The 24,344-nt window shown below is 37.0% G+C and overlaps 1 protein-coding gene across 11 annotated transcripts in view; it reads right to left on the reverse strand.

The window, feature by feature from the left end:
• FRYL (FRY like transcription coactivator) overlaps positions 1–24,344 on the reverse strand; it is a 167,122-nt gene that overhangs the window by 98,701 nt on the left and 44,077 nt on the right. The window contains exon 1 of one of the 11 annotated variants that reach the window (XM_088163337.1): positions 20,350–20,492. The exons of the other annotated variants lie outside the window; for them this stretch is intronic. Within the exon in view, the coding sequence (XP_088019463.1) occupies positions 20,350–20,425 (76 nt within the window). The 5' untranslated portion in view covers positions 20,426–20,492. Of the gene's footprint in view, positions 1–20,349; positions 20,493–24,344 lie in introns of those variants that run through there. 11 annotated transcript variants of the gene reach the window in all.

Consider the following 24,344-nt stretch of genomic DNA (forward strand, 5'->3'; position numbering starts at 1 on the left):
AATCTGGGAGCAATGCAGCAAGGAAATCTTTGTTAAACAGTATTGTTTGGTTGCTAGGGCCACACCAAATTGTTTGGATAGTTGCAAGGAACAGTATAACAATACAAAGGATAATTAGACAGACAACACACTCCTAGGTCAAAAGGCAACACGCCCTGAAGTACAATGAGAAACAAAGTTGTTTCATGTTCAACACAAGTGTCTAGAACTAGGAAAAGTTATTTAATACCCAAGTTGATAGTGAAGAATGCTGCTATTTTATCATCCTTTCTGTCTCCGCATAGCCCAAGTGCATCAAGTACTTGAGGATATAAAGTTTATGTATTTACCAGAGAGACTGTTCAGGGTTCAAACATACAAAACAGAACGGTAATGAAAGCACCCCAGCCAGTGACAGTTGATGAGTCCACTTTACATCATGACTAATAGAAAACTATGATTTTATGATTTTTAGCTTTCAGACTTTTTTCGGGTACTAATTTACACTTAGCCAAGTGTTGGCACCTTATATATGCTTTTTTCCCAAGTTTTTCATAGATTTGCTTTAGCTGAAATTTGGGTTTAGTTGCTGCTGGTTCTCAGGAAGTTGGAATCGTTGGACTGAAGTAAAACTTCAATCAGGTATCGCCCCTCTTTCCAGACACCTGAAAACACATCTGTAATTACTTCATAGCTTTTTAAGATAAGGTATCCAACTATAAAATAAGCATGCTCAACACAATCTTGAGAGGCCTCTGCAGTTTTCATCAAGCAGATCATATTCTTAGTTGCTATTTTAAATTAATTGCTAAAGTAGTAGATAATTTTACATAGCTCACATTTAGCAATTAAGCTTTTTACTGTTATTTTTGCAGCAGCTCATGAACTTTCACAGGTACTTTATATTTCCTGTGACACTTGTTGCAGAATAGGGTTTGCATGTCCAACTAACAATACAAAAATTTTCAAAGACTAAAAATATTACATGTGGTTACTTACAGGAATTTTAAGTAAGCTCCTTGCCTTCTACTCTGATAACATCAAGAACATTTTATCCTGCCTCACAGAAATGATATTAATATACATGGAAACTTGTCTGTAGTTTGTAGTCTGATTGTTAAGAGTGTTTTATAACAACAAATCTTTAGTTATTTTACCAAAATAGTATTTCTTTACGAAAAATTATGTCAATGTCCAAAAGAGGTGGCAATCTATCCAGAATCATCCCAACAAATTAAGAATAGAGCCCAAATGTTAAATGTAAGTTTCCCATGTTCCTAATCAGAACCCTGTTTTTCAGAGCAACTTCTTCAATAAATTTATCATTATTTCATAACTCTAAAATTCCTGTTGATCATCAGGTTTCAAGTGTTTCCAATGTCTGCTTGCTACTACCAGTGGAAATGAAGGTCTCATGACTTGAAGGAAAGGAACAGTGAACAGCTTTATGAACACAACAAAGTTCAACATACACTGCTCTAACAGGTGCACATCCCAGATCTTAGCCTCCAGCCTATAAGCAAATATGAAGAAAGAGCCATTCTTCACTTATATCTCTTGGATTTGCTTTCACAGTAGTGATGGGAGGATGTAGTTTACCTGGGTTGCTGAAGCATGTGATGGCAGAGCAAACAACCAAGTCTACTGCACTGGATTTTGTTCCAACTGTGTAGCACTATTGACAGTGCATGAAGCCTGTCTGAAAGCTGCATTTATCCCCACCCTACTTGCTCCAGCTGTACTGAATCCCTGCTGATGTCATGCACAACCAGTACTGTAGCACACATGCCTGGTTCCTTGGTCCATCAGCATCACACCAGTACTGGACTCAACAGTCTCTGCAGAATAAGTGTACACTTCTGTATTATACTGCATTTATCCAAATTTTCTCTTAGTTCATTAACATTTATTTACCAGCAAGATGGTACTAATCTTAAACTGTGCTACTAGATACAATAAAAGAGAAAAAAAAAGCAAACTCATAAAATATATACTCATTTTGAGCACATCTGGTTTTATAGAAATGCTATTCTGAGTACGTAAATTATTCTCAACAATACGATTAGACAGACCAGGAAATCAAGTTGCTGCTAGATGCCCTTTTTTTCAGGCATTCTTATGAGGCTCTTAAAAAACTCCATACCTAACATGAATATTAATCTTGAAACTGGTATGCAACACTCAATGACAAGGAAGAGGCACAGCAGCCTCCTGACACCAGAGTAATGTCACTTTTACAAGATAACCTAAATAATGTGAACAAAATTCACAATCTTTGACAGAGAAATTAAGTATCTATTAAAGGCTGCTGTCCACACATTTTCATAGAGTGTGACATCTAGATATTCCTTTGCTCTACATAACACACATGAAGTGAGTGGCAACACCACAAATACAAACAGTAGGAAGTAGGAACTGAAGTAGTAGGAATTGAAATCAATTTGAATACATTAGAATATACAGGACCAAAAAAATAAACCTGCTCTTTCTCCCCTATTTCTCAAACCTTTGTCTGGATACATGGTTCTTAATTCACAAACTTCCTATTATTTTCAATACAGACTAAACAATTAATTCATCTAGCATCACCAGCTATGGAATTCTCTCTTCCTTCTTTGTATTGGCAGTATAAATTGAATTTTCTTTGGAAGATGTTTAACAAAGATTTCGGATTCATACATGTGTCCAATTACACAACAGGCAAAGCAGAACTCTTATCTCATTAACAGGTCACATGGACTAAGCACAGAGTGCAAATTCTTACCTCATCTCTCTCATTTCTTTATTGGCTTTAAGTGACTTTCATGGAAATAAATAATCAGTAATAGTAGCTGGTACCTCTGTCAGGCATTTATGATATGTCACATGATGATAAGATGAATGGATTACCGACCTGTGAGGTAGAACCAGGCTTACAAGTGGCTTCATTCAGTGGTATGGTTCAGTGTAAATTTTGTAAAGCCAAGTCAAACCTTTCAGTGAGAGGAAGTTTTATGTGTATTGATAACTTCCCCTCCATGTCTAAATCGGAACTTACATTTTACTTGTGCAGCAGAAACACTTCCCTATTAACAACTTAGCTAGGAAGTTTCAGATATGTTTAATTTCAGCCAAACTCTGGGACACAGAAACATAAATTAATGCTGCATCAATAAATAGAATATAAATTCATTTCAACAAGTAGTTAATTAACCATATGGCTGTAACATGAAGGATAACCTGAGAGAGAATACAGAAAGTATTTCTGAGTTTATCGTGGAAACTGGTGCTATGACAGCTGAGATTTCATTTGGACTAAAAACATCCCCACAGAACACAGTCTTCACAGAAATATTTTAAATTTTATCGTAATGATTATTTTTTTACCTCCAGCAAATATGAACATTCTTTCTTTAGGGAAAGCTGCTCAACTGAGAGAGCAGCTGTAAATTTGTCTAGTTACAGTTACTCAGATGAAGCTCGTTTTCTGCTCTCAAAACCTCTGAAAACACAGGCAAGAACGATAAGAAACATTAGTTCTTGTCAACACAAAGACACAGCAGAAATTCTAAGGCATAAAACCTTCTCTGGCAATATCTGGTTTTCTAGGTATCTGGGCCACATTACAATCCCTCAAAAGTCTTCCTGTTACAGATGATCCTCAAATTTCGAGCTTTGCCTTATAACTAAGTAATTTAGTCTTTCCAGAGATTCAGTAGTCTTCTTCTCCACTGCTGCTAATATCTCTGGCACTTTCACTCTTAAAATGTGATTTTTAGATTTTCATTTGGCATACGTTCCTAGAAATGCAACCAGTCTCTCACAAGAGAAAAAGCAAAAGAGAAGTAATATTGCATCAAATTTAAAAATGATGTTTTTATAATTAAAAAAAAAACAACAACAAACCACAACCCAAACAAACAAACCACAAATATTTCAGTTTAGAATAAAACTTCTCCAGCATCTTTTCCACACCTATAACACACATGTCTGGGATGTATGAAGTGAATTCCCCGCGTGTCAAACACAAAAAAGTCCTTGAAAGTTCTTCTTCCCTTCTAAACTCCCCATCACCATAATCCTCCAGAGACTTTTTGCTATATTCTCTGCCACACTGTTCCTTTTCCCCTTTTTTGTACTAATATTCACATGCTCTTTGCGGAAGCATTATGAAGAGAACAAGACATTGCTCTTGTCTAGCTGCTTTAAATGGCTGAGCAAATTCTAATCAGCAAATATTTCAACTGTTGTATGGGACTTCATCTTATAGTCCTTTCCCTACTTTGAAAAGTCAAAAATAAAATAGGTATAAGAATTCGTTCCTGAAACTCTAGAACAGATAGAAAGATAAAATGAATTAGAGATAAAATCAGGGAAATTACTTTTAAATACTTGTTTTGCATAAACTCAAACACGTGATGAGAGAAACTAGGCTATGAATTTCTCCATGTAAGTCCTACTGGCTTTGCCATTATTGTGGCAGTCATTCCTCTTATCTTTATACATAGGTGAGAAATAGCAATTCCACGAAACATTCTTCCTAAACCTCTATCCTCATCCTGTATGAAGAGCACCTGCTTCTCTACAGAACTATGACTGAACAGGACAAACAACAGCCATATACATAATGTACAATCACCTAAATCAGATGGATGAGTATTTTTTATTTACTGGAGTAGAACACACAAATAATTTTATTAAGATATTTAATGGTTGAAAAAGAGATCAGATCTGACATACAGGATAGTGTGAGGATATCCAGGGCAGTAGTCACACTGTTAGCTGTTACTGAGTTCCCTCTGCCCACTAAGAAGGTTGGATTTGTCAGCATCAAAGGCTGCTAGAAGTTACAGCTTCTACTGTAGTAGAAGATATTTCTGAAGATCATCTGATCTCTAATGCTGTATAATTCTACTGTAGTGTGTGACAGCAGGACAGAATGTCCCACCTATGGCACAAGCAATCACAATGGCAAACAAGAAATTAAAAATTAAATACTAATTAAAAAAAAATTAAGAATCACGAAGATGAATACAAGATAAATTTTACATACATTTAAAAAAATCTTCAACAACACAACAGCTAGGAATAGATGGGAAATACTGGCTGAAGTTTCTACATGCATATGCAAGAAGTACAACTCATTTTGTGACTCATTTTACAGAACCTTGTATAGTAGACCATGCATGTAGATTATTATCAGACAGGAAAAAAAGAAAAACTAAAAAATAATTTTGATAGCACAAAATGCCAAAAGAGCAAACCATACACTGTGGAAAACAATGTGATAGAACACAAAAACTGGAGGGGGAAGAGGAAATCAGTTTGAACTCAATTGTCTCAAGTCCTGCCCAGTCATTCTTGATTACGGCATGCCATCAGGATATCCTGCCCATTAAAGTGTCAGATCATTAAAAATATAGTTTAGGTAATTCCTTTTCTAGAACAACTGCCAGAATAGAAAACCTCTTCAGCCAAAATACTTATTTCAGAGAAACCCTTACTTAGAAAGAAGCTAGATTCAATTAATAGCATACTTCCAAACTAATTTATTTAACATGCTTTGTTTCACTGTCAGAAAGCTGCTCTCATGCAAGATCAGCTTCAAAGAATGTAAAGTATAAGTCTCACCTGTCCGTAATCTAAACATAATCCATACATTTGGAAACAGAATAATGGCAGGAATGTAAAGGTTCAGGGCTGTAAGTTAAATTCCCAATAGTAGTTTTCAGAAATGCTCCTGATGTTTTATACAATTTTAATTCAATACATGAATTTCTGGTCAAAAACAGTTCTGTAATCAAGTTGCAAACTTCATAGAGAAACAACACCACCCCAAGCACACATCTGGTACCTACAGTCTCCTTTCTCAGTAGACCTTTTGAAGACTTAGCATGCCCTTAACTGTCAAACTACTTTTCACAGCACAAGCGAAGAACGTAGGTATCCATCCTCCTATCTCAGCTTCCTTCAAAGCACTGAACTTAAACAAATGAGCATATGTAACTAACAGCATTCACTCATTTACAAATTTTGTGTTTCCTCAAAAGAATAACCACATAAGTATAAAAAAACCCTCTAAACTTCTTTACTTCCTATCCTCATTAGCATTAGGATTCTACAGCATTTCAAGTAATACTTTCATTAACGATGTAAACACAGAAGCAATTCTATTCCAGTACTACTAACTTGCCAAAAAAAAGAGCTTACAGCATTAATTTTAAAGGGCAGTATCTGATGCTAATTTTTTACTTAACTTTATTTCTGCAACAGAAAAAAAGACATCAACTTCCCACTGAATATGGAGGGCAAAGACAGAATTGCATAACATTGACTTGTTCTGTTAGTTCTTCTGATCCACTTGCACTTTGGAAAATGTAAACCGAGCCCTCACTAAATCTGAGTCAGTAGTATTCCCTGCTTTTCATGGGGAACTTTTCCTAAGTTCAGGGTCATCACCATACCAGTCAGTTACCACACTTTAGATGTAACAACTGAGAGGCCATAACTCATTAGGGTTATTTCTCCTCCAGTTCTGGAGATCTGGAGATTTTTATTATTTAGAAGAAGTTTCCAAGGGGGATGCAGATTCCTACAGAGCAAATTTAAGCTTGCTGAGGGCAGTTTAGTTTCTCATCATTCCCTCTCCTGGCACATGGACTCCCACTTGAGAGCCCATTTGACATACTGATGGTCAACTTTCCAAGCAACAGAGAAGCGGGCACTGGTAAATTTGCAGGCACTCATGACCTTTCTGATTGGCACAGAAAGTGTGTCCTGCTCAGCCCATGGGGTGAGGAAAGTGGGGCAGAGAATAGAACATTTACTGCTAAGAGAGAAACCCACTTTTGCAATCAAATTGAAGGCTGCACCAGGCTGGAAAAATACTGATGCTCTGAATCCTGTGTTAAGCATGAGCTAACAAAGGCAATAAAATTATATCAATGCTTGCCTAAGTGATGTTAAACTATAGAGCAGAAGGGAGGCAAAGATAGCAGTGGAAAAATACACTAGTCAGACCTGGGGAGTGAAAGAGTAGGAAGAGAAGGAAAGAGATTTTTATTTGCTAGTGTTTATTCCAGATTTCCTTATACTATGTTCTGTAAGTTAAGGAAGCATACATTTCTATTGCAATGATGAGAGTGAACCTACTCTGAATAAAGAATTCATTTCCATGGTATGCTTACTACATGAAGAGAAAGAAAAACACAAACTAAATCTAAAGTTTTAAGAAGTAGCATTTAAAATATAAAACTAAGGCAAGGATATAGCAGCAAAGGAATATACACAAATACAGACTGCACAGACTTCTCTCTAACATTTGCCACTGCAAACATATCACCTGTGATGATGTTTTATTTCCTTGCAATATATTAAAAGATACATATACACCACACCAAAAAATGCATCCTGTAACAAGGTCAAAGTGACCACAGGCATGCCTTTGTTAACAAACTCTATTTGTCCACTGTACTTAAAGAAAAAACAATGTCAAAATGCTCAACGAATTTATGATTAATCTTATTTCCAAACAGATTGTGTCAGAAGCCAGAAGCTTTTGCACAGAGGTCTCTTGCAGAGCACAACCCAAGGTAGTTTGTTTAACCTTCTCTCCCTTTGCTGCCTGCTTATTCTTTCCTTGTGAGAAGAGGGCAATTCCAGCTCCGAGTTCAAAGAGGAAAATACTTTTCCTCATTATCCTCATTATGCTCATTATCGTCAATTATCCTCATTAATGTCAAATTGATACCTTTCCTGAATAAATGCAAGAAAGTAATGAATGCTGGCAGTTCTGCTCTAGAAGACTATTTCGGAAAAGGACTCTGGAACATCAGTTATAAAGTAACCAGGAATGTAAAATAATGTATCATTAAAAAACAAAGAAAAAACCCCAAAACATTAGCCCAGACGGGGTCCACTTACAGAGCACAGTCACGTCTTAGTAAATAGCTGTCTTGTGAAGTGCTCAGAAATATTGTAATAGTATTTTTGATACCAAGGTATACTTTCAAAATTGAAGTATTAGGTATATATACACAAGGACTTAAAAAAGCAAAGAAGAGAATAAACAAACATATTCGAGCACTGGAATATGCTTAAGCATACACAAATCATGGATAGAAAATGTCTCATGCATTAAATATCAGTTTCAGAAAAGAACAACTGTTCCACGCTCTGATTCTGTCAGTTTTGCCCAGTAATCGTCCATATGAACATATGAGCTGAAAAGGAAAATAAACTAGATTAACTCAATCTGCCATATTTCACACAAACATGTCTTAGGCAGAAAAACAGAAAAAGTGAAAACAACATTTTCAAAAGCATATTCTTACAGTAATTTTGCTGAGGAATTAAAAAAATAAAACCCTTTTCGTTTCACATCCAGGTAACTACCTAAATTTAACTGTAAAAAAAAATTATCTGATCATTTCCCTGAATGAAATTTTCTGCCCTGCACTCAGGGGATCAGCTCTTCCAAAAATTCACCTTCACTGGGTTTCAGTTCCCAGTAGATATTACCAAAGAGTTATCAACACATAGGAGAGACTGACTATTTTTCAACTATAGCATAAATTTCCTTGTGAAAGCATACATATATCTTATTATGCTGTTGTAAATTCTGTTTTTAAATTAGGTGTAATTAGTTGTCTGTGTTTTTCCTGTTTATCAAATGTGCTCTTCTGAGCTAAGTCTGAAAGGACTTATCATCAAATTCTACAGAAAAACAGCAGTGTCAGCTGCTTAATTTATTGATAGTCTGGGATATCTATTTTCTTGGGAAAAAAGTTTGATGAATATGAAAATTAACAAATATATAGAAAATTTAGGATTGTTCACTGGGACACTTATCCAAATTTGCTTTGCATGTGTGGGTTAGTACGGGTATTGCTTTTTGAGGTTTCTCAGTGCTTTTTAAGTCTTTCACATCAAAGGTAGTGCTGAGTTCACATGAGACCCTAGTTACCAATTTTTTTTTAAGAATAAGCATGAGACACTTGTATTTCTAATCAGACTTTCTGACTAAATTTATCTATGCTTACTGCAAATAAAAGTAAACTAAATTAGGAAGAATCTCAAGTTGTGCAATTCCTTAGGGAAACAGATGACAGCCTTCAGGGCTTTAAGTGCTCAGATGTAGTGCAAGGGCATAGCACAAACCTGGCAAAAAAAATCCCAAACTGGACTTCTGTAAGAAAACAATACTCGGTGCCATGTAGAGCTATTCTTAGCCACCATAAACACACCAAGGTTTCAGAGTTAACAGCTTCTTTGTCAGTTTCATGGGAGGAGACTAGTCACATCTGAAATAAAAATAGGTTGTCATGTGCTTGTCCATGGAACTCCAAAATACATGGCTAAATTGGTCATTTAAAAGATTTGCGCTGTGTGTATCAGTATCATAAAGGGAAAAAAAAATCCTTCTTTTCTCCTACCTTCGTCAACTTTCATTTTAGGCTTTTATCTGATTCTAATTTACTTCAAAAAGTAGTTTGCTCTCTCCACAGTAGGATCCTTTTCCTGATTTCAATACATTTTTTCAAGCTCTAAAAAGCATTGCAGAGAACTGTAACTGAGAGGCTGAGACTGGTATGAATGGGAAGTTCTGCCTGTGGAGGTACCAGGGAACACGTGGGGCTTTCAGCATGGCCTGCATGAACAACACCTGGCTGAGTGGGTATGGAGATACCCCTGCACCCACCTGCACTTTCACAACACACCCAGAATCTGGAGACAAAGAGTCATGCAACGACTCACAGAAGTGGGACAAGATGGGCACACTGAACAGTGACAACTCCGAAAACGCTGCTCCTAAATCTGTTACCAACTGAAAAGGAGCCCAGGACATGTGGAGAATGTTACACCTGGCATTCCTGGCTCCCATACCGTGACCACAAATTACAGATGCAGTACCTTGACAAAAGCATTGTGGTGCCTTTTTGCTGGACAGACACCTTGAGCACCCCTGTTCTAGTGCCTGGCTGCTGAATGGACCTTTTAGAAACATAGGTTTTGCTCCCCTCAGTTCACATTTTAAATAACATCTGCTTTCCCTCTTACAAGGTCTCATTTACATTTGCTATATGGTTTATGCAATGTTGCAACAGCATTTCCTACACCGTTTTGTGGTAAAAATTAAATAGTAGGTTTCGTATTTGTGTAGGAAGATGTGGAAAATATCCACAGTCTATCAGCAAAGTAACAGATACACTGGCCTACAAGTTGATGGACAGAGTTAATAATATATTTATATATAAATCCATATTTTAAAGAGAGCAGCCTGTAAGGAGGTGAGACAACCATGTCATAGCTACATTCAGATCTGCAGTCATTCAAATACTACCACATTTCGAGGCTTGAAAAGGAAATAAGTATCTAACTGCATGTGCTGATGCCAACTATGGTTGGCCAATAGTGATAGCAGTACTTGCAAGATATTTAGAAAACTACACAGTACACAAATAAAAGAATGAGGAATATACAGGAAAAATATAAGAAACTGCTAAGTTTCTGCTTTTAAAATTCCCCAATGTTCATCCCTCTTTAGGAAGAGAGGGTGAAATTTCATAGTAGAGGATATCACAAAGTAAATATTGGTCTGATAATCTGTAGGGCTTCTTACTACTGCTACATGATTAAAAAAAAAAAAAAAATCAAGTCACTTAGGTTTCCAACCAGAATTACTACAGACAGGTAGTCAATGCTGCTATTTCCCAAGTTGCAATATATAAATATATTGGCAGAATTATTTTTAAAATGGAGCAATACTTACTTCATTCTTGCTCACATGTATTGTTAACAGAAATTATATTATGCATTGTCCAGTTATTTTCACTTAACCCTGGAAATCTCAGCCTCTCTGATAAAGGTTTTGGTGCACAAGCTTCCTCAGTACATTGAGGTTAAACAGGCAAATTCTGTATTTATTCTAACAAAACATTACCTCGTTAATCACTCTCCAGTAATAAAACACAGATGAGGTGACCAACTGACCAGCTTCTGGGGGTAACAGAAGCAGAGATACAGCTTGGCCACGGTGGGACTGCACAGCTCAGTCGGGGTCAGGGCCTCAAAGCAGCTCCAGTCCTGACACCTGGAAGGAGACCAAAGGCAAACCACGACACGATAACGAGCTCTGGCCTCTGCCAAGCTACGCTCTTGGCCAGTGACCTGGAAATGTGAGTTTCACATCCAGAGCTCATCACTCGTCTTTCTCCCTCAGGATGCAGAATTGAAGTTTGTGTGATCACATATTAACACTACCATAAAACACTGAGAAGTTTTAATCATGTCAGGATGGCACAGCTGCACCTCACAGGTCTCTTTTACCTCTCTCAGTCCCCAAACAGCTAAAACTATCCAATGTTCACAATCGCTTTCTGGCAGTCAGTCTTAGTAACCTCAGTCTTTAAACTGCAAACAATTCTCAAGGACTTAACATCATTTTTCTCAGCACCATTAGGTAGATGGTCTCAGCCGGATTAAGCAAGGAGACACAAAAGCTTGTGAAAAAACTACAAATGTGCAAGAATATATGTTAAAAAAACTAGTATCTAAATCAAAGTTAACTAAGGACACAGTACTTCCTCACTTAATGTTTTCAGAATAAGAAGCACAGTGCATACATTTTTTTTTTTACTTTGAAGACTTGCATCTACAGCAAGACACCAGTTTGACTTTTAGTGATGCTGAACTTCATGTCAATATGCTTAAAAAAGTTTTTGTGCTCAGTGGTAGCATAATTCACATCCTTTACCACATTTTAGATCATGATATCCTATGGGCTTGCTTCAAATCATACAGAACCAATGACGAGGACCTCCCAGGCTCTGTCCTGAAATCCTCTCCCCTGTTTGATTAAACACATTAAGTTCTTTTCTTCCTTGTCCTCTCTAAGATGAGCACTCAACTATTCTAGTTACAGTAATGTCTTTAGGGATAATGTGGCCATAAAAGATAGGCATGAACTATAAATTTAAAAAGAAGTACATATATAAAAATTATTCAAATAAACCTTTGAACAATACTACAGTGATAGATACAAGGAAACCTTCTAACAGTGAAATCACTTTCCTTTTGGTCACCTTTTGCCATATTTGTGAAACTTGGATTTGCCCATAATTTTCTTAAGGTAGTTATTTCATAATTAGTGATATACTTTCTCCTATGGAAGAAAAACTGTAACTTTAAGTACTCTTTCCGGGTTTTTGGATCATTATTTAAGAAGAAAAAAGGTTAGAAAAAAATAGTGCAAAATCTTTCCCATCCATGCAGTTCTGCTAGGTTATTTCTAGATTTTGGGTTCCTCCTTCCTTTTTTCCTACACAATTACTTTCTGAAGAGAGAGAGGTTCAAAGATGAAAATATCCCTACAAGCAGAACAATGTATGACTCCACTTTAATATCCCCAGCTTAGTCTATCATGGGTTTCTGGACACAGTGTTCAAACAGCTCTCAAGAAAACTTTGAACTTCTCAGCCAAACCTCAGTATACCTGCGTTAGCTTCTTTCTTTCTTCACTTTGTTGTCATAAAAACAAAGCGCTAGTTGCCAGCCTCTCTTTTTTCAGGACAAGACCTCATTTGTAGCTGAAAGAACAGTAAAAATCTGGTGATACTTGGCCCAGCTGCTATGTCCTGCTGACAGGCAGCACAAAGCAAGATGTTGGAGATAAAACGGAGGCAGGTTTCCACTGAGATGTCACACACGCGATTTTCTAAGCCAAACATGGGCTGCATCAAGAGCTGCTGAGTTGTTACTGACCACTGACTCTGGCACGCTCACAAACATCCCTGTTCCTAACCTGAACACCTTCAGTTCTAGTTCAGAAGCGTGAACAAAGGCAGCAAACAGGGATGCCGATTAAAAGCAGCAAAAGGAAGAAAATGAACAGCCCCCAGAGCTACTTACACTGCTTTGATAGCACTGTGAATGTAACAATTCTTTCAAATATCCATTAATTAGTTAGCGTTGATTTGCAAGGGCTTAAGGCATTCAGACATCTTTCTAGACTTGTCTGTACCAGTTATCTGCAAAGAAAACTTCAAAAAATAAAGTTGAAAATATCCCAAAATCACATGCCAGCTGTGCCTGATGGGCAGAAGCACAGGAGTTATTTATACCTCCTATGCTGTGCTTTCCTAAGATCTCTTTACAAAATTAATTGCTTCTAGAACTTAAACGAATTCTTGAGCAAGAAACCTATAAATATTAATATTTTAAATTAAAAATCTTATTCTTGAAGATTGAAATCGTTGTTTTTTAAGCTCTTTGCAGTCTGTTTCTAAGACTACATATATCTGACAAAAAGTACTCTTTCTTTCTTTTGCATTTTCAAATTCTTGATTTTTAGGAGAAGAATGAGAAAAGGCAAAAAACGAGGAAAGTGTTTCATATGCCTGTTGTTTTCTACTACTACACTGAAAGCATTCAAAAAAAAAAAATATATATATTGATTAGTAGAATTTGCTCTGAACTGAGTAAAATCTGTCCTACACATCGTGCTTTTTTTTGTTTTTTCTAATTATACCTACTTAGGGCAGCAAGTTTAAATTCTGAGGAGAATAAATTAAAGAATCATAAACCATGTAATTTTGTAACAGTATTGAAACATTTTCCACATCTAGCTTTTTGACCATCACTGTATTTTAAGTGCTTCTAGATCAGTCTATAAGAGACTCCTGGATTTGTCTAATGAGAATTATGAATGCAAACTCAATGATTAAAATTTCATTTTTTTCTGTACCCTAATTTTCCAATAATTATTATTCTAATATTAAAAGTAGTTAAAACAAAACAATTCTATGCCTCAACATTTTATTTTCTTTTGTTATTGCAGTTTGGTAGTCTATTACACACATCACGTTTCATTTAACTCCCCTGAAATCTCTCACAAACTTTAGTTTCCACCAGACCTACTAATATAAACATCTGCTTGTGATGTCCACACAGGCAACTGGGAATGTTAAGAGTTCAAAAACGTAATTCTTATTTACAGTAGCATGGCCCAGTTTCTTTTAGGTTCCAAATGTCCTTTCTTATTTAGAACGGCCTTTTCCTCTTTAAATTGACCCTTTATTTTGCACTGTACCTAACAGAATTTAACAGCTCCCTTTGATTACCATCATTACTCTTTGTATAGGAATGAGGAAGAATATTTACTTCTATTGAATGGAAAACTTCTAACTACATGTACACAGGATATAATACAGCAAACAAAAGCTGTCAATCACCTTTCCAAATAAATAAATGTCATTGTATCAGTTATCTCTTAAATGCTAATAAACCCCTAATGTCTAAACCTTTCCCCTTCAAATACAAAAGCACCAGAGCTAGAGTGCAAAAAAGAAAAAAAAAAGAAGTCAGCAGAAACGGGGTATTTGATATGGCTTGTTGCAATTGGTTTATCTAGAGCTTTCCTGAAGTCCATGCAGAGCATGCAGTTTATTCCAGCAACAGTAGCTGACAGAGTGGTTTGTATTTGATGCACTTTCTCTTTTCAACAGCATTCTCTTCTGCAATTTGAATCATTACAGAATCTAGCTATGGGTTTAGCAGAAAGTCTATCACTTTCATAGAAAGAATTTCTCAAAGGAAAGCTCATTCTAGCATATCTATGTCTGATGAAGATAAATAATGTCTACCCCAACATATGATGTACTTCCTACAACACAAGCATTTTATGAAAAAAATTAATACAAAGTATTTCACACAAAACAATCCTCAAAAATATTTTGTTTTAAATAACAGTTCAGTATTTTTCATCTTTATGTGCAGAGAAGTCCAAAGTGAGGCCCAAAACAACATATAACCTTACCTAATTACAACTGGTAAAAATCTGGATACACACTTCCCTCATGAGCATCTACATTTTAATGCCCAATGTACATGGAAGGTGTTACAGTACAGACTGCTGACATGAAATAGGTGAGGCAGGTAAAAAAGTATACATACAGGTATGAAAGCCTAGCAATAATGAAAGATAGACCAAACCCAAAATACCCAAAACCACCCCATGCATCTACAGTCATACAGAAGAAAAACAAGCAAATATAAAAAGGCTTCTCTAAAAAAGACAGGAGAGCAAGACTCAATGATCCAGCTGAGCCAAGACATCCATACATGCCACCAAGACAGGCAGGCAGCCTCTCACTGCTAGGCAGCTGATCCTGAACATTCTGTTAAAGGAGCCTCAACATCCACCCTCCTTCCCTTGAGATCACTCACATATGTATGCTGGGTATTCTTCAGCTTCAGGATGGTACCCGGATTTGACTAGTTTGGATGTTATACTTATAGCCTTGTTATCTTCTTCCAGTCTACATCCACTTACACATCTTGTTATTCCAAACTTACCCAGAAACTAAGAAGAAAGGGAGGGAGGTGAAAAAAACCCCAGCCAATCTTCTCTTTACATAGAAAATTTTACTACAAAGAATGTTACTAGCACCTCATTTAATGGAATATATGTCAACACCATATACCAGGAGATGCAATGACTCATTATGTGACTCAAGATGTACAGCACAAGAGACCATCATCAAAGGCCACAGAAATTCATAAACAGAGACAAATATGGAGGTCACAGTCCACAATACATTAATACATTCACATTGTACTGGGCCATTAACTACTGACAGAAACTTGCTTTTTCCATAACAACTTAAAAGACTGGGGATAGGTCATCATGTGTCCCTTCTAAAAGAAAAAAATTTGCTGCCTAAGTAGTACAGGGACCTGTAACTACATTTACTAACATAAATTACACTTAGATGCTTGTTTTCAAAAAAACTGAATTTAGTAGCTTTTTTAAAACTTAATTTGGATTCATCTTTCATTTTAAAAATTCACTTTTCAATATGTCAGAACAATCTCAGAAGATATATAGAAAAACCATTACTTTCCCTAGAAAGAGCCCATCATGTTTCAGCATACAAGGCAACACCACTAACTGACGTGACCCTTTGAAGTCAAGGATGCAATAAAGAAAAGTTTCCTGCAAAAATGGCTGAGCATATATATTATTGCTCGGAATGCTTAACACTAGAGAAATAAAAACATCCTACTTAATATTGTACTTATTAAATAACTATTATTAAATATTTTAGAAGGCACCAAAACCAGTACCTCATGAAAATATGATTTCTCTACATTGTGAATACTGATTTTTCCACTGGAATATAAAAGTGGTATAAATATTTTTTAGAGCACCACAGTGCCACTAATAACTCTTAGCCCAAAGGACAGTCTGGAAGAGAAGCAATCATGTAACATCTCAGACCAATTTTTTCCTTATGTTCTATTTTTCTTTGCTGTTTAACAGTTAATGGGAAAACAAGTTGAAATTTATCATACAATAATGGCTTCTAATATTAAAAACTGGTGCTTTTATTAAAAAGTGTAATCCACTAGCAAATTGACAAGAAGCAGCTAATCTGTGGTTTTGCTAAAAAGCCACACATTCCTCCACAAATACTCTACCTCACCCATCAGGCAAGAAAACATTTGTTTTTCCAAAATTCTTCCTATGGTCCTTTTTCATATACATTCCTATCATGGTACTGTAACATGACCTTTTCTTATTTAAATTACAGCTTCACTGCTGTCCTCAAACAAAAAAATCACAAGATAAAAATGAATCCACTACATCTACTTTGTTAAATACTGTATTAGCAGAGCAGAACCTCTCTTGAGAGCCAAGAGTTCATTTTTGGTTGGTAAAGGAGGAAGTAATCTTCAGTCAAACTAATCCTACAGGATGATAAGTGAATCTTAAAAAGCAAACTCCAAGTGCTTTTTTTTCATTCACAGAAAGAACGATTCAAAAATACCTGTCAGGCAGCTCCCCAGTTTTCAGGTGCTCATCAGCACCTGGCAGCCATAGCTCCAATAATTCACTTGGTTTTAAAGCTGTTCCATTTCTTTCTGATTTTATAACAGTTTCCAAACGAACTGCTGTACAGGCAGATACAGCTCACTTTCCTGGCAGGACTTTGTTTTCAGGCTCACAAGTCTCAGAAACTTTGAAAATCACAAATCTTTATCAAAAAGAGGCCAAGGGCAATGACCTCAATGTAGCTTTGGCAGGGGCATTGTTTAAGTGCAGCCCTGCTCTCTTAAACAGCCTAAGTTCTTGAGATATATGAATGACTTCTGATTCAAGATGAGCAAAGTGGTATGAAAAATCTCATGAAGCACTTCCAAAACTGATTCACTAGAAGAAGATAGGGATGACTTCAAGGACAGAGAAGCACTCACACGATGAAGGTGTACCCTTTGGTTTAGTCTCTTCTGTTTACCAGACAGATACAGTACCACTGCAGCACAGCAACAGAAAGCTGTGTGATAGGTTTTAGAAAGACAATACATCCTATTAAAAAAATAAAATTCCAGAAATAATTCTTTATTTCCAAACAGGACGTGACTATTAATACAGTAAATACTGGAAACACAAAAAAGCTTTTACTAAAGCAGAAATGGATTGTACTTGTGTTTACTGGAAAGCCATTGTTCCTGTCCAGACCATAAACCCCATGCCTAGTTTTCACTACAACTTGTGTCATATCTTACAGAAAGGTATTTCTTACTTAACACTTTTCACTTTAAGCAGCACCACATTCGGTTTTTGAACCTACATATTGCATTACTAAAAGCAATTCTCATGGCATCCAAACCTCCTTAAACTTAAATGAAGGTTTCTATTGACAAAATATGAGCTTTCTTACACCAAGCAACATAAATAACAATCAAAAATAACAGACCATATATTGAAACTGCAATGGGCTAAACAACAGAATCCAAGAGCACTGAGATACATCATCACAACTAAGATTCCTTAAATACTACGGAGCCAAGCCACCTGAGGACAAGCCAGTATAAAGCCCCCATTACATTCACAACTTCAGCAAGCAAATAGTTCTTAAGCAGGAACATCCTCACTTCACCACTGGATTAAAATAACATTCCTGACTCTATTTAAAAAGAAGTAATGCCTAAAATTGTTGGCACAGAGACAGCATTCTGAAACTAGGCTGTATGAATGTCACTTCATTGTTGTTACTGAAAGAAAAAAGATCAACTACAATAAAACCTTAGCCAGCACTGTGACATTATGCCAGCTAAGCAAGCCCTTAACCAGACCCATGGAGCTTTGCTGCCTTTCACTTACACACTTAAAACACTTAAACACTCTCTGCAGATACTTATTTTTATGTACATGGACATGCATGCAAGCACACCCACTCCTTTTCTGACATCCTTCAGTATATAAAAGTTTTAAGTTATAATATAAAAACCATAACAAGTAGCATTTGCACCTAAAAATTTTACGAAAACATAGCAAAAAACTTTACTCAAGTAATTTCTTAGCATACGGATGTTTACTCAATTTCCAAACTCATCCTCAACATAAATACTGTGTAATTCCTTGCTCTGCACATACTGCATCACTTGATTAGAAAATGTTTTAGGAACAAAGCAAATGGCTTGCCCACTTCAGCTCCACTCTCTAAGGTATGCATGTGAATTGCACTCCTTGGAGCCGGTGCAGGCTGCACAGAGGGCTCTGCTCCTGGCCAGTCTGCACAGCGCGCCATCACAATGTGACTCTCGCACGCTCACGGAGCAGACGTGCAGCTATGCTGGAATCACAGCCGTTTTCACAAATGGAGTGGCAATCCTGGAAAAAGTGAAATAAACCCCAGCTATCTCACCAGTGCATACAGAAAATTGATTTGTTGGTAGATGATCCAAGTGGCACTTCCTGATGAAGGAGTCAGGAAGATCTTATTCTGTTGTGCTTACATAACAGAGGGCATAAAGGAGAAAACATAGCATCATATGTAACCTCTTCTCAGACACCCTTTTTATTATCAGCCTCTATCTTGTTATTATTATTACTCTGTCTTGTCACAGCTGACAATTATTTAGTCTAGAAGCTGCAATTCATCTCCTTATCTATACAATTATATATCTAGTTGCAGACTAAATTTATTGTAACTGACTGTATCCTGCAATTTACGTTAGATTAGAAACAATATACATCAATCAATATTAAGGATTTTTAATCATTTTCATAAGGCGTTTTCAACTTCTACTATACAATACTGGAAAAATCCTTCTGGTTATCTCTATTGCAGCAAGCATGATAGTAACTACCAAGTACAACTAGAAGGTATAATTTGGAAGATACCGTTAATCTGCAAGACCCAAATTAAACAAACTAAAAAGCAAAACCTATAAAGAAAACCTATTCTAGGTTGCTTTAACTCGTAAGACAATAGTCTAAAAGGTATCAGTCTAAAACATGAATGGCAGCAGTTAATACAAAAAGCAAATCAGGTCTGAACGAGCTATTAGGACAAACTAAGTATCTGCATACTCTCCTAGTACTGATTAGGACACTGTATAATAAATAACTTGCTACTAATTCCTTCAAACAATAATATATTGCATTCAATATACATTGTATTCAATATACTGTATCGGGGTAAAAATCCTTATGGAGCTATTTTGACGAAGTGTGAGTAGAAACTGTGCATCCCAGCACATCTCAAGCAGCAATTAATGAAACATAAAGCTGAGATACCAGCTACCTCCAGATCTTAACTTTTTTCATTTTTATATATACAAGAAACTTAAGACGTAGGAAATACTCAGCTGACGTTCAATTACGTCATCTTTATCACCTCCTGGCGTCCTGTCATGAAGTTGCTGTGCTTACGTTAGCAAAGCCTTCCAGAGTGTGAGGCAGCTCCGGGCCCAAGACCCTGCAGTGAAGCATGTGTGAAGGGGTGATGTGAGGATAGACAGGCTGTCTGAAGCAAGAGCAGCATTCTTGCTTCGCTGGTTCAATTCAGACAAGGAATCCTCCTAGAAACTCTCATTTCAGGCCGTTTAGAAGATCAAAGTGGGCAGTTTTTTTAGGCATAATAATAGGTTTCAGGCACAAAAATAATGCCCCCCTGTAAAATACACTGTCCAAGGGTGACTGATTTGCTTCAAAGGAGCATTTGGAGCTTGACAGAACTACGACGTCAGCATCTGGTAACTCCGCAGAGATGAGCGTCTACTTGTCACCTCTCCTGGACAGCAAAGGGTGCAAAGAACTTTAACAGACTGAAACAACTGCAGCCTAAGAAAATAAAATAATACAAATATATGCATACAAAATCTTACATGAGAACTAAGAAGAAAATAGCTCTCAGACTGGCTATGCCAAGTTGCACCAGCACACACGACCACTAAAACCCTGGTTTGTAAAGGGCAATTTCACAAGGCAGCATGAAAAAGAAAAACCAAGAAAAAAAAAAGGGGAAAAAAAAAAAAAGAAAAAAAAAAAAAGAAAAGCTATCTGCTACACTGCTGTGGTTCCCGGTGCAGCGACATACTTACCGCTACTGCCGCTCCAGGATTTCAGCAGAGACTTAATGCTGATCTCGAAGAAGAGGGAGTCCTGCAGGCTGAGCATGGTGCGGGCAGGGCGGAGCGGGGCGCCGGCCGCGCCGCCGCCTCCGCCAGCACCCGCGGGAGGGCCGCGCCGGGGCCGGTGACGCAGGGCCCGGGGGGCGGCGGGCGGCTCCTGCCGGGGGCGGCTCCTGCCGGGACCGACCCCTCCTCGCCCGCCGGGCCCCGCCCCGGGCTGTACCCACGCTCCTCCCGAGGGATGCTCCCAGCCACACACAGCCCGAGCTACCCGGCCCTTGGCAGCCGAACGAAGCGACTCCTTGCAACTACAACCAAAAGCGGCTATAAAAGGCTGTTTGTGCTTTCCCGGGTTTTAAATAAACTTCCAACCGATCTGTTAAAATCGTGATGAATTAAATAAACTGCCCAGCAGTGCTCTGCACAGTGCCAAAAGCCAAGCAAGCCGTCTAGGCTAAAAGATCAGCAAAATCAAAGGAGGAGTGGAGGTACGGAGGACGGAAAATCACAAATGTGAAAAACAGAATCACAGTGGGGGGCAGGAAGGCCGTAAGTATTCCCACGGTGGATGCTTGCAAGAGAGTTACACCCAATTTAAGTCCAACACCTACAGCCAGTAGCAGTTCTGGATGTCCCAAGGCCAGGCTGGATGAAGCTCTGAGCAACCTCGTGTAGTGAAGGTGTCCCTGATATTGTAGGAGGCTGGAACTAGAATAGCTTTAAGACCCCTTCCAACCTATTTTTTTCTTTATGATTCTACTAGCTCTTTGGATTTTGGTTCGTGGTAGTTTTTTTCCTTAATATCTTTTAAAAGACTTGAGCTGGGGTTTGTTTGGTGTTTTTTTTTCTTAGTGTCTTCTAAAGGACGCCACAATTTTGGTATTTCTAACAGTTTACTCAGTATCATCTCAAACACCACAATGGAGAAAGCCTGTTAGAAGCTACAGTTCTGGGTTCCTAGGGATGCAATCCAACGCTGCCTTACGTAGCACTAAGGTTTTAATGCCATTCTTTTGGGATAAAGCAAGATACTTTACCAATAGCCTTTGCCCACTTCAGCAGCACACGGTAAAGCAGTTTCAGATAAACCTCCTTCACCTTGCCCACACTACCAGGTACAACCAAAAGTTGGTGGCTCCCTGTCAGCTTGAGGTGTCATCTTTACATACATAAAAAACACACCTGAAAGTGTCTCAAAATTTTATTGGAAAATTCAAAAATTTCAGAAAGATTTCTACATACTGACAGAAAGAAACGACATGGAGAAACTAGTGCTTGTTTCCATAACTGCCACCAAATTACACGTGTAACACTACCCCTGGGTCAAGTAACAGAAATTGAGAGAACTGGATGCTGACACTACCGTAGCAGCGGCTGCCAACAGCAGTTTAATTATGTCTACTTATATCATAACTTGACCTACACCATACAGATAAACGAAAATCACATGGATCCAAGGTAGACTAATTAACTAAATCTACATTAAGGTGATTTTTTAAAAATTCACGGTTTCAAAACTGCTGCCTATAATGTACTAGGAGTAAACAAGCCCTGAGGAAGAAATAATACCTGTGTCTTCAGACAAATTAGAATTATCTGAAGTTGTAGGAAGATTTAAGAACAGTGTACATCAAATACTTTCAAGGTTTGGGGTTTATTTGTGGTTTTGGTTTTGTTTAAGGCTTTTTTAACCTATATCCCCCACCCCAAAAAGACAAAACAGTTATCACTAACAGGTAACACAAACCAGTTGATGTGAAACTAAGTGGCCCTAAGTGACAGGTCTAACATAGCAGCAGAAAGACACTGGAAAAAGAGTAGGATAAGCCTGTCACTGCATTAGACTGGTTCAAGCATCAGCTGCTGTCATTTAGGAGATGAAGTTTTATTGAGAGACCAGTAATATCATTCAGTTTTCACAGATTAAAAATAATCCCAATTCCCCCATGCAAAAAATATTTCTCTATAATAAGATACTAAATTGCCACCTATAATGAAATAGTGCTTTTATTCTTCCCAAACAGGGTACAGCAGGATATGCATCCACAGAGTAATTCTTTGGGACTTTGCATCAAACTTTCTCTCATAAGCCTGGTTCAGATAGTCCTGCCTAGGCAGTAGGTAATATTACCTCATATTTCCTTTTCATCACTCCTTTTATGAATACATTCTAAGCTACCCTTCAAGCATTCCCTTCTCCTCTTACTAAATAAGACATAACAGAGGTTGTATTTTGTTATGAGTAGGATATAAAGGTCAGATTTTGGAGCCGGCTGATGAATTTCACCACTAATTTGAAAGACTGTATTAATTATGGTTGGTCTCTGACTGCCTTTAACACTGGGCTACAGAGATTTCTTCAAAGGAATCATTGTTAACAGTGTGCATTCCAAAATCATGAGCCAACTCTCTCAGCACCTCAAAAAAATGACTTTTTAAAATACACTTCGGGTTCTTTGTAGTTGCCCATTTTCCCTCTTCAGCTTTTATTCTTTAAGTTATTAGTGCCAAAAACTTATTAAAAACCAATCATCCCAGAAACTCCAGGAGATATACCAAAACGACCCTACAAGAATACAAATCTCCATGTTCTGCCTTCTGGAGTCCTGTTAAGAAGACTTTCAACAAACTGAGAGGTTGTCACTATTTCTGTAAAGTAACATTTCAAAATTAAATTATTATAGGAAATCTTTTTCAAAATTTGCATTTATTTATGACATTGAGGTGTTTGGCCAAGAAAGTTGCATGTTTTCACCACATCTGAGATGTCGTAGCACTGTTATTTATTCATAATATCAACTGATGATCACCATCAATTGGGTTTCCTCAAGGATATTAGTAATTTTCATTTTAAATGATTAATAGAAAAAAATATTAGCCCATTAACAATTTCTAAGAAATGAGAATTGCATGTACCAAGAGTATAAGCTTCTCCTTCTAAGGATTTCAGTAGATGCACTGAAGACTAGGAATATATATTAGGAACAAAAATATTTTGAACATATGTACTTTTAATACTACATGAATATGTATGCTCTCATACTTACATGCACAGACATAGCAACTTTGATCAAATGGACATCATCAATTTATTAGATTTTAAAATGCCTTACACCAAGTATTTTCACAGCCCTCCCCAAGAAAGGTAAAATCAAATTATCAGTACAAGTCCATTTAACAAGTGGAGTAATGGGTCTGTCAGTATCTTAGATCTTTCATATATGCATTAGTGTCGTAAGAGTTACCTTATTGTACAATACCTGTGTACAAGCCTTCCAACAATTCTTCCTCCTCACAACTCAATTTAACTGCTTTATAACCAAAGGTGTATAGACAGCAATGACTGCCATATCAGACTTTTTGGGTTTTGGTCTTCCTTTGAAATAAGTTAATGAAACAACCTACCAAATACCAGAATAAACAGAAGATTTCAGTATAAACCACTAAGTTTAAAATGTAACCTTTTATTTTTAATCAAAACAAGAATAGTAAAAGTGGGAAAGAAAAGCTACGGATTACAAGCCTCTGAATCTTGGACAAACACAGACAAGGCTAATTCTTTGAGAAGAGCCCAACAAAACTTATGCAGAGTTATAAGATATCAACATGTACTTCTAGAACTGTGTTAGAAAAATGTCATTTACAACGTGGATTTTTTTTCTCCCAGTTCCTCATTTTCAGAGAGGAAAATGAAAGTCTTCTGGAAAGTACACTGTGTCTAGAACTGAGAGCAACAAATATGACTACTAAAAATACCTATCATTTTGAGAATTTATAAGAAGTCTTCCATACGATTAATAATTTACTGTTTTAGATAAAATGGAAAATAAAGTATTTGCATTTAAATATAAGCAAATAGCTTTGATCTGGAGCTGGTTCGTGTAAGAAAAAAAATCCAAAAAGAAAATATGAAATGAAGGATCTGTGCATACTTTTATTAATAGGCTGAACATTACACAATTCCG

Source organism: Sturnus vulgaris, chromosome 4 (assembly GCF_052056855.1).
Source record: "Sturnus vulgaris isolate bStuVul1 chromosome 4, bStuVul1.hap1, whole genome shotgun sequence".
Taxonomy (NCBI): Eukaryota; Metazoa; Chordata; class Aves; order Passeriformes; family Sturnidae; genus Sturnus; species Sturnus vulgaris.